This window comes from Nymphalis io, chromosome 9 (assembly GCF_905147045.1).
Source record: "Nymphalis io chromosome 9, ilAglIoxx1.1, whole genome shotgun sequence".
NCBI classification, from domain to species: Eukaryota; Metazoa; Arthropoda; class Insecta; order Lepidoptera; family Nymphalidae; genus Nymphalis; species Nymphalis io.
This window is the reverse complement of record NC_065896.1, coordinates 6651035-6661620: the sequence shown is the minus strand read 5'-3', so window position 1 is coordinate 6661620 and position 10586 is coordinate 6651035. Positions and strand designations below refer to the sequence as shown.

At 28.9% G+C, this 10586-nt stretch overlaps 3 protein-coding genes across 5 annotated transcripts in view; 2 read left to right on the top strand and 1 right to left on the bottom strand.

The window, feature by feature from the left end:
• Positions 1–1190: 1190 nt before the first annotated feature.
• Positions 1191–10530, bottom strand: LOC126770856 (mitochondrial dicarboxylate carrier). 2 transcript variants are annotated; one of them, XM_050490458.1, is made up of 6 exons: positions 10498–10530; positions 5200–5372; positions 4987–5099; positions 4315–4454; positions 2977–3184; positions 1191–2890 (listed from the first exon to the last, which is right to left on the bottom strand). In XM_050490458.1, exons 2-6 carry the CDS (start codon positions 5369–5371, stop codon positions 2645–2647), a joined length of 879 nt encoding a protein of 292 aa, XP_050346415.1. In that variant the 5' UTR covers position 5372; positions 10498–10530; the 3' UTR covers positions 1191–2644. The 2 variants fall into 2 exon arrangements, with proteins under 2 accessions (XP_050346415.1, XP_050346414.1); XM_050490457.1 differs by lacking the exon at positions 10498–10530 and adding an exon at positions 6195–6345.
• LOC126770857 (uncharacterized) lies at positions 6035–7367 on the top strand. 2 transcript variants are annotated; one of them, XM_050490459.1, is made up of 2 exons: positions 6035–6186; positions 6539–7367. In XM_050490459.1, exon 2 carries the CDS (start codon positions 6540–6542, stop codon positions 7284–7286), a length of 747 nt encoding a protein of 248 aa, XP_050346416.1. In that variant the 5' UTR covers positions 6035–6186; position 6539; the 3' UTR covers positions 7287–7367. The 2 variants fall into 2 exon arrangements, with proteins under 2 accessions (XP_050346416.1, XP_050346417.1); XM_050490460.1 differs by lacking the exon at positions 6035–6186 and adding an exon at positions 6240–6314.
• The window catches only part of LOC126770855 (kinesin-like protein KIF19), a 20358-nt gene continuing 18824 nt past the window's right edge, over positions 9053–10586 (top strand). The window contains exons 1-2 of the mRNA XM_050490456.1: positions 9053–9124; positions 10504–10572. Coding sequence (XP_050346413.1) covers positions 9053–9124; positions 10504–10572 — 141 coding nt within the window. The remainder of the gene's footprint in view (positions 9125–10503; positions 10573–10586) is intronic.

The window sequence follows — 10586 nt, the reverse complement described above, 5'->3', positions numbered from 1 at the left end:
AAGATTGACATAATGATATATAAACAGTCCTGATGAGGGTCCAGTCAGCGATATGTCTCATATTTTTAAAAACATATGTAAGTTTTCTGAGTTTTTGACTTAATTGTTTTAGATGCCCTTTAAAATTAAGATTTTTATCAATTGTTATATCTAAGTATTTAGTTTGATCTGTTTTATTAATAATGGGACATGTACGTTTGGTATGATCTGCTAGATTACACGAATGAGCTACTAATTGGTGTGATATTGTATTATTAGGTGTGTTGCGTATTGAAAAAACTATGTATTGAGTTTTACTTGGATTCAAAGTGAGGGTATTATAAGCCATCCAGTGATTAACCGTATTAAAGCCTTCGTGTGCAAATTCAAATACTTCATTCCATGTTTTACCGTGAAATGTAAGTCTGGTATCATCTACTATGAAATCCGCAAGAGAATGAACTGCATCTGAGGTTGATTTTCCTTTCCTAAAGCCATATTGTGTATCTGCGATTAAATTTTTATCTTCCAAATATCTATGGATTTCTTGAGAGAAACAGCAAATATACCTCCGGATAAACATCTATTAAAAATGTAGGTGAGCGGAGTCACAATAAATTCAATTAGACACTTGAGTACCTTGGACGTTATGCCATCCCAGCCAGGACTACAGTTTGATTTTAAGTCTACATAATTCATCTTTTGTAGTGCTTAAGAGAACGAATGAGTTTTGTATAGATGATGTTCTAAAGATATTAGTGAAGGTGGTTGGCAGGTTTGAGGTTATTTTTGAGGCCAGATCAGCACCTATGCTTGCAAAGTATTTGTTTACTGATTCCAGGGGTGTTTTATTTATATTAAGGAGTTCAAAAGGTTGGTTTGTAGTTTTATTTAAGTTATAAATATTTTATATTACGTTCCATATTTTTTTGTTATTATTTCCAGCGGCTTTAATTTCATTTCTTTCTTTCGTTTCCCTCTTACGTTTTTTTTTAATTTGATTACCAAAATTCCTGTAACGTTTGTATGTAATTCTTAGTCTCATTATTTACCTCTTTCTTTAATTTGTAGTGCATTCTATCCCTAGTTCTTATGCATTTCAGCAAACCTATGGTGATCCAGGTTTTTTTAATTATTTTACTCCGAGGAAGTCTATTGGTAATTGTGTTTTTCAAAATAATGTTTTGTATAAGGTTAATAATACAATATTGTCAATGTTTAACATTTTAATGCACAACCACTAACAACAAGGACAATTTGTCAAAATCTGCAACAACGTCCTATGACTATCAAAACAAATTTGATAGTTTAAACATTTATTAAAATAACTACATAAAAACTTCATATTATGTAACTTTGTTTTGTGGTATTTTAATTTCTACAGAGAAACATGCATTCAAAAAATACATAAATAAATTGCTACATTACAGTTTTATGTTTGCATTATTTTATAATATATAAGAATATTTGATAATATTATAAATAAATAAATAATTGTACTAATTGTTCTTGTTTAGATAAGTTAATAATATAATACTTTAAGTTCTATAAAAGTTATGCAGGAATGTAAAATTACTGTCTCCAAAAAAAAATAGATCACAATAGATAAGAAATAATAAGTTTATATAAAATTATGGTAGACATAAATTATTTTGCTATTAATAATATTTGTCAATAACTTTGGCACTGGATATCATGATAAATATTTTGTATTTCTATTAATATAATATGACAAGTATTTTTTTATTGGCAGTTTAAAATCAGATTCAATTATTTATAAATATTTCTGACAATATGTCAAGTCTATAGGAGATAACCAATTATAAAACAACAATTCTACTTTCATAGGCCATGGTTTGGCAATAAGTGTTTAGTATTTATGAATAAATTTGTGTATACATTTGTGTCAAACTCATAATTATCACAAATTTAAAAGTATGAATTTTATATATCCTATAACATATTATACATAACAATCGAATACATAATTTGTATTTAAATATTAATCATAAAAAATATTCTTTTAATTTTCTTGTAAAGTAATTTAAAAATTAAATAAAAGTATAACATGTATAAAAATTAATATGCTACATATTTATAATATGAAATATGTATTAATAAAGTGAAAACAATAAGTCTAATGTAACAAACTTCATATTCTGATTTTATCTGTTCTCTATGAGATAACACTGGCTTAAAGCCAAATAAATATGATACATAGAGATACTTTTTTTTAAACTTCTATTTATGGTAACTTTTACACTGTATAAAAAAGTAATAAAATTTTAAAAAATAAATAAAAAGTAATATGTAAAAACTATCGAAAATAGTGCACAGATCTCTTAGAATTTAATATATTTATATAGACTATTATATCTAAATGCAGCTACAAATATAAAAATCAGCCAAAAATTAAATCTATAAAGCATCACCCATTAGATGTTTGAACACTCAATTCTAATTTATTTGCCTAAATGATATATTATGTAATCTCTTTTTCAGAAAATTGTATAAAATTTCATTGTATAAAAAAAACTTAACCACCACATTATAACAACATAGACTTAGTTGCCGTTATACTATTAAAATTTAAAATAACATGAGATAGCAAGGCCATTTAGTGTCGTCATTAAAAGTTTTGTATATTTGAAACTAAAACCTGAAATTATACACCTATGTTTTTAATATAACCGAAGTTCATTCTTAGTTGTTCTAAGAAAACAAATGTGAGGATAGTGTGCGGGGCAAGTCTTACAAATGCTGGAATGTAGCCTTTGAAAAATGCTAGAGGTCCCTCAGTGGCAGTATTCTGAATCAGTTTAAAAATGCTTTTAACTTCACCTGGTTTTGCATTCATTGCTCGTGTTTTTAAGACATCTACTGGTTGTGTGAGTGTGGTTGCAATGGCTCCCTGAAATTATTAAAATATTAAAGCAATATGTTTTGCATGATACCTTACTTCAAGAAAATACAATTGATTAATTTTTCGACACTCACTGCTAGCAAACTTGACATCACATGTGTTGCCACATTATCACCAAAATAAGGCGATGCTAGCAATATTGTCTTTATCTGGTCATAAAATGACAGTTGGCCAATAGTCATTAATGCTGCTCTGCTGCATGTCATAGAAGCCCCAGCCCACAAACGCAGGACTCCTTCTTGTGCTGCTACACGATAAATCCCATGAATTGCATTCTTATAGCTAAAAATGAATGTAATATATTTAGGATCATAATACTTATTATATGTAAACAATAGAAGCATTTAAGGAATACCATATTTAATTGCATTGAACTAAAGTTTACAGGTGTAGTAACTATGACACAGTTTAATACTATTGTAGTCAGTATCATATAATATGTTGGTTATTGTGTTTTAATTGTTTGAAATAAATAAATAATAAAGGAGTATGCAACCATTGGTTCAAAATGAGTATATGGTTCATTTATTACTATGGTGAGCAAACAACAGTGACAAAGGCAATTCAGTTTCTTATTGTAACTAAATGATTAACAACAGCTGATCAACTGAGGTCATGACTTCATGTCCTCGCCACCTGACAGGTAAATACCTACCGGGCACTGTCGCCCGCACCTGTGTTACCATGTGATTTTCGTCATTTAATTAAACTAAATTTTAATTTTATTTGGTATAATTTATTTTACTTAGTATTTTAAAAATGATTACATAAATATAAATGACTCACAATACCTAATAACCACTTCACCGGTCAGACAGGTTTAATTTACACACTGTAAAGCAATTTATTTATGACTTAAAAATTAAAAATAATCTAAACCTTTCTAAATTTGTAGTAAGTAGTAATCTCCCTGAATATTATATAATTTTTTATTTTGTGCTATAATTTACTCTCAAACAGGATTAAGAAATAACCCACTTCTTAATTGATAATAATTAATGGTTATTGAAATAGTGTGATTTGGTTGTATATTACTTTTATTCATGAATTGACATAAAAAGTAAATGGATCAAAAGAATTTGTATTCAGAGCCATAAAATAACAATATCAACAAAAATTTGTAACCCACTATAATAAATGATAATCAAACAATAGATATCAGAATGACAGATCTTTAAAAGCTGTTAAGTTCAATACTTTAATATAAATCATGTTTTTGTGATAGTAATTAGCACATAAAATCTTACATGCAGACCGTCAGACATGTAAATGTGCAAACATTAGATTAGTGTATTATCAAGGATTTTTGAGTTTGTTTACATTTCATATCATTTGAAAATGTGGTAACTTTAGATAAGTGTTAAAAATAATTATATAACAATAGCTTATGACTAAATATGAAAAATACATACTTTCTTCTTTGCTCTGGTGGAAGTTTGACATCATTTTGCATGCGCACATTTACTAAATCTGCTGGGTTTCCAACAAAACCTCCAGCAAAACCTCCTAAACCAGCTAAAAATGCTGACATATAGAATGGTATTGCTGAACCCTGTGAATCAAGCAAAATGTGACTATTGAATAGAATACTTAGTATTAGGAAAAAGCATTTTTATGATACATAGATCCGATAGATGGAATATTGTTTTATTATTGAAATAAATGTTTGATTGACCATGCATATTTTGATTTTGAGTGTATTGATGGACTTTGTGTGTTTTCCAGAATTATATTTTTAAAATCATGGTTTCCAATTTTTATCATATATTCTTAATATTATTATTTTTTACAGGGCACAATAAATATTAATTAAAAATGTATAACTGGTTCTCATAAAAAGGAAGTGATTATATAGATAATATGGCAATTGCTCTTCAATCTCAAAATTCTTAGGCAGATCTGTTAAGATAAGAGAAAATATTGGAACAATGTCAATTTAATAGCTCAGAAAAAGATAAGAATATTTACAGCATTTTTAGAAGCATAATTTTTTTTAAGACAATTAATTTTAATAATGTTACAAGGATTGGAATTTAAATAATGATAAGATATAAAATTAACTATATAATTATTTGATAACTTACATCTTTGGGAGTAAGTTGTTGTTTTGCTACTTCATAAATTCCGAATCGGGCTGTAGAATATGTGAGTTGACGTAAGAGAGAGGCTGAGATACCATTATAAAGTCCCATGACTCCTATAAGCAGGATATTTTGTAATGTATTCAAGACTAAACTTAATATACTCATTAAAATGGTATTTAAAAACACTTGATTAATATAAAATATCTATACTACCTTGATTTCTTAAAACTATTCCCGTAAGCTGAAACATCGAAATATTTTTTCCTTTTTGTGTCTGCATTTGAACTTTCAATAAGTCCAGAGGGTGAGTTATACAAGCGGCTCCAGCAGAAGCTAGTCCGCCAAAGTACCATTGCGATACACGAATTTCCTTTCCGTTTCCCATTCTAAAAATGTATTAATTTGCAAATTTTACCAATTACTACTTTTCAGTGCAATATAATGTGTTTCATGATCTGGAACTTTGTGAAGAGTAATTTATATTAACTTCCGTCGTCTGTTATGTAACATTTTCAGCAGTTGTAGTTATTTATAAGGCATGATACTGGTCATTAGCACTGTGTTAAGCCAAAATAGATAATACATATAAAATATGAATACATTATTATAAATGCCTACACTTTCCCTATTCGTTTCAAGTCCAACTGTCACATGTCATTTAAATTTGTCAAAATATCGTCTCAACATTTGACAAAATGATAAGTGACATGCTCAGTTCGCAAACTGAGTCTGTTAAGGACGTTTGACGTGCAATTTTGCGTTCAATAACACCGAGTCCGAAGGATATTACATTATTATATCGTTTTAAAAATTAGTTAATATTAATACTTATAACAATAAAACATAAATATATTCAAACATAAGTCAATATTCTACTATTTTATAGACACAAATATAATTTTAGTACAATAACACATTTGTTTAAAATAATTTAATAAAAACAGAAATTATTATTATATGGATTGCGTAAACCAGAATTAAATATTTATAGGGTGACTATTTTTGTGTGTAATAAAATAAACATAACCTAAAAATTGTAGAATGTCATGTTAATGATATGACACGATTTTGATTACAAATTTTATTAACATCAATAGTGTAATAATAATAAAATATTGTACACAAGAAGAAGTAACGTAACACTTATTTTATTAAATACTTGTATTAATTTAGCATCGTGGAGCGATAATTACTTAAGAGGTACTTACTTTCAATCACTCTGCACAATATTAAAGATATTCTACTGTAATCACAGCCACATTGATAAGAATGATCTTGTTTTAATTTATTATATGATTAATGTCTTTAGTTATGTAACAGTGTTACCGGTACGAAATTCAATTAGTACCGCTATAACAGACCATGTATCGTGTACAGTTACGTTTCTAAACTACGGATGTTTTTCGTGTACACGTTTTATTAATAGATTACTTATAGTTACATTAAATAAATGCATACTAAAAAACTGTTTTAGTGTGCAAAAAAAATTGTTAATTTTATGAAATTTATGATAAAAAATACTTATCTAAGTATAATTGTAATTTTATTTCAGAATGACTTCAGATATACTGACAAGTTTGCAGTTGGACAAAACCTATGATTCAAGCAGAATAATTGTTGTGAAAGAATTAAATGGCTGTGATAGTTCTTTTATTACAAGCTGTGTTCTTGGACACTGTGTAAAAAATAAAAATGCCGTCTTTGTCATATCAGCGCATAACTCATTACAACATTATCATCATGTTGGTCTTAAAATGAACTATAATTTGCAAAAATCTGTAGACTCTGGTATTATTAGTTTTTATGATGTAGGTGAAGAATTAACAGACTCTATATTAGACAATAAATGTTTGACATCTCAAGAAATATGGTTAAAAATAAAGGAAATATTATTGGAAATGCACAAAAAGTTTAATTCTGTAAATGTAATATTTGATGGAGTGTCTCATTTATTTGACTTACAATTAAGTATTAGACAAGTGAATGAAATATGTAAAGAACTAATTGATCTTATTAGAAGTTTGAGCAATTCATATTTAATACTGAAATGTAATGTAGCATCCGATGATGATATAACATTTGTTTTAGCAAATCTGCTTTCCCATAAAGCAAATACTTTAGCAGAGGTAGAAAGTTTATCATCAGGCTTAAGTGCAGATGTATCTGGTCATTTGACTATTAAATATCTAAGTAATAAGTATGAAGATGAACACATGTACACCTTCGAACCGAAATCAGCTCAATATCTTTTTAAATTATTTGATAGAGGTGTTAAATTACTTGCTCCTGGCACAGTTTAATATTTGTTATATGGCATGTAAAAAAATAATTTAATAAAATTAAGTTCAGAAAAAATATTAATAAATTATATATGAAAAGGTTTTATAATGTTTTCTTTTAAGCCCAAATCCTCATTGGTTACTTTTGATTTAAGTCCTTTAGTTAGTTAAATAACTAAAAGAAAATACCGTAATAAAAAATGCATAAAGGCTCGTCTACATTAATCTTGCTTACCTGCTACTGGCCGAAGAATGTAAAAGCGGGCGATATATTGGTACTAATAGCGATAGTGCCGATGACACGCGACTAATTTACTAGCAAGTAAGTTACGTTTTAAAAATAATGATGATAAAATTGCTTACATGCCAGCGACATTTAGGATTACAGCATTATTAGAACTATAACATAGGTGGCGACTTACCTACAGAATTCAATATTCTAAGGATCTAAGCACATAGGTGGACAGTTGAAAATCGGCCTCTGCCTATAGGCGCACTTTTTTAGATCTACCCCTGAGTGGAGTTGATCGCTCAATATTAAATGGCTCGTTAGGTCGTCTGCTTTTAATAAAAACAGCTACGAAGATTTTAACGCTATAATAACGATAATGGAATTAGTCCTGGGGTCTCTTATTTTTTAGATAAGAAAAATACTAACCATTCATATATTCTAAAGCCTAAATAAATTTACTAATTTACTTTCTTTGAAAAAAGTTTTTGAATGTGAAACTTGATTCCAGTTCGATTAGATTGAGCGAGTTACTAGGCGGCGAGTTCACTTACTGCTAGTGAACTCGTCAAAGGTGATCTGATGATGTTCTTTGGATTAATGGCCGATTAAAGAAATATGGAAGTTATAAATAAAGTACTATTTTATACATGAAATACGAAACTTATGCAAATGAGACGATAGATATACATAAAATGCATCAAAAACTTCTATGGTAAGTATATAGGGTACCTACATATGTTACCGGCCAAACTCGATATCAAATCAAACTAGTTTGACCTAGGCCGTATCGGCTTAACATACGCGTGTCAGGATATATTAGTTTAGCCCAGGACAATCTAGTTTGGCCTGAATACTTTACGCTTAACTAGCTTGGCCTAGGCTGAACTTAATGTTTAACACTAAAAGCCAATTATTTAGATGAACAATATTTACAATTTTGTATAGATATTACTAAATTTATGATAAACGATAACTCTACTTAACATTGTGTTCGATTATTACGTAGGTACCAAGTATGATTTTTTAATTAAAATTTTGATTTTATCTTGCACCATTGAGATTATCGAAGCAAAAGATTTCAGTTAAAATAATTTCGTACGACTTATTAAAAAATATATTTTAATTATGGTATTATATAGTTAAAATTAAAAGAAAAATATGTTTCTGAAGTTGCATACATTAAAGTAAATATGTCAAGGTATTTAATGCATTAGACTGGCTACCGTATTCAAAATATACGAGGGGTAATGGCGCATAAAAATTTCATTTGTGGTTATTAGCTGTTACCCCAGCGACCGTTCAAAGCGAAGGCTATATTTTGACCAGCTATCAGTCCATGTGGAGGCATGCAGGAGTAAATACTGCACGTTTGAGTTATATTGTATGTGTAGTATGATAATTTATTGTTACAAGTTTGGAGATAACTGTGTTCGCTAATTGCTTATTAATACTTAAGTTATTTAATATCTGATAACGGTTTCAGTGTTGTGCGTAGCAATTATAATATTAAAAAAGTGTAAAAAGAGAGTTTAACGTTAAAGAGAACTTAAAGATCATGACTCAGAGCATCTTGAACTCGGATAAATTTTACAGCAGTGGTCGATCCATTAGTGAAGAGAAACTAATGGTAATAAACTCGAAGTTTTGTAAATATATACATATTTTTTATTTCAAATAAATTAACTGACCGTCACTGATTTACTATAGTTGTCTTAAGTCTGTATACATACCTACTAGTTGTTTGAGCTATTCTTTTATACACTTATGTTGAAATGCAGGCTTGATATCTTGCAAATAAGCAGATTGCACTGCATTTGATTTGTTAAATCCCGGGACGGGCCAGTAAAATGTTATAGTGTAATTTTTTCTCACGAAATTCTTAATTATCCTTACTCGAAATAGTAGTAGTAATTCTATGTCTCGAAATGCATATAAAGCTTGTGCTGCATCTGTACTCTCTCCGACCGTGTTCGAAATCGGTCATGTGAGCAACCTAATGAATAATGGTTACGTGTGAGGTACAATTGATATTATTCTACCATCTCTATATATTATTAACTTTTTATTGGCCCAACCTGGGATTTTAACCCAGGACCTCTAGTTCTACGTCCTTATATCTAGCCACTAGTAGTTGGAGCCACATTTTTACTTCAAGGATTCAACGAGATCCTTTTTTTATTGACCTACGGTTTAATAATGACATGCGATTGCCGGGTGCATTTTTTCACATGCAACATAAATATATGAAATTCGAGATATTTCCTTATTTTTCTTACCCTTATTAAATCCAATTTCTGCAACTGACTTGGTTTATACAACCTCGTTATTTTTGAGAGTGTAGAGCAATGAAACCATTTTTTTTAATGATATTTTATTCTCTTTATTTCTTATTTAAAAAAAGTATTATATTTAAGAGTAAGAATTAGTGTTTGGTTCTCTTAAAAATATAAGAACTATAATATGTTTATAAATCTTATAAATTATTTTGATTATACTATTAAAATATATAAGAATAAGTGACTGACTGACTGACATATCAACGCAAAGACGAAAATACTGGGGTAATTTTTCAAATGAAAATTTGCATAGGTAGGGTTCCTTTTACACAGTAGATTGGCACTAAGGACGGATTTGTCGGTTTGGATTAATGACGCCGGTCGCGTAATTAGTTACAAATAAAAGGGATGAAAGCTTCTGTGAAAATCCTTTAAAGCCTAGCCATCCTAAATCCTAAAAGGGCTAAATCCTACGAACTATAAATTATGATGACACATCTAAATTAGAACGATAAAGATACCTAATTACTTTTTACAGTTGTTCTGTAATTAAATACAAATATTAAAAATAAATGTGTCATTGTTATTAAAGTTAATTCTATTTTTGTTATTATTTTAAATTATTAGTCACGGCGGTGTAACAGTCAAGAAGTTAAATTCAATAATATTATATTTCCTTATGCACTTTAATTAAAGTATTACTAATTAATAAGTATTAACTTACGCTTAGGTATCGGTGAGAGTACGACCGCTACGCGGCGATGAAGGTCCCCGTATCGTCCACGTGGTCAGCGATAAGGTGACCGCCCTATT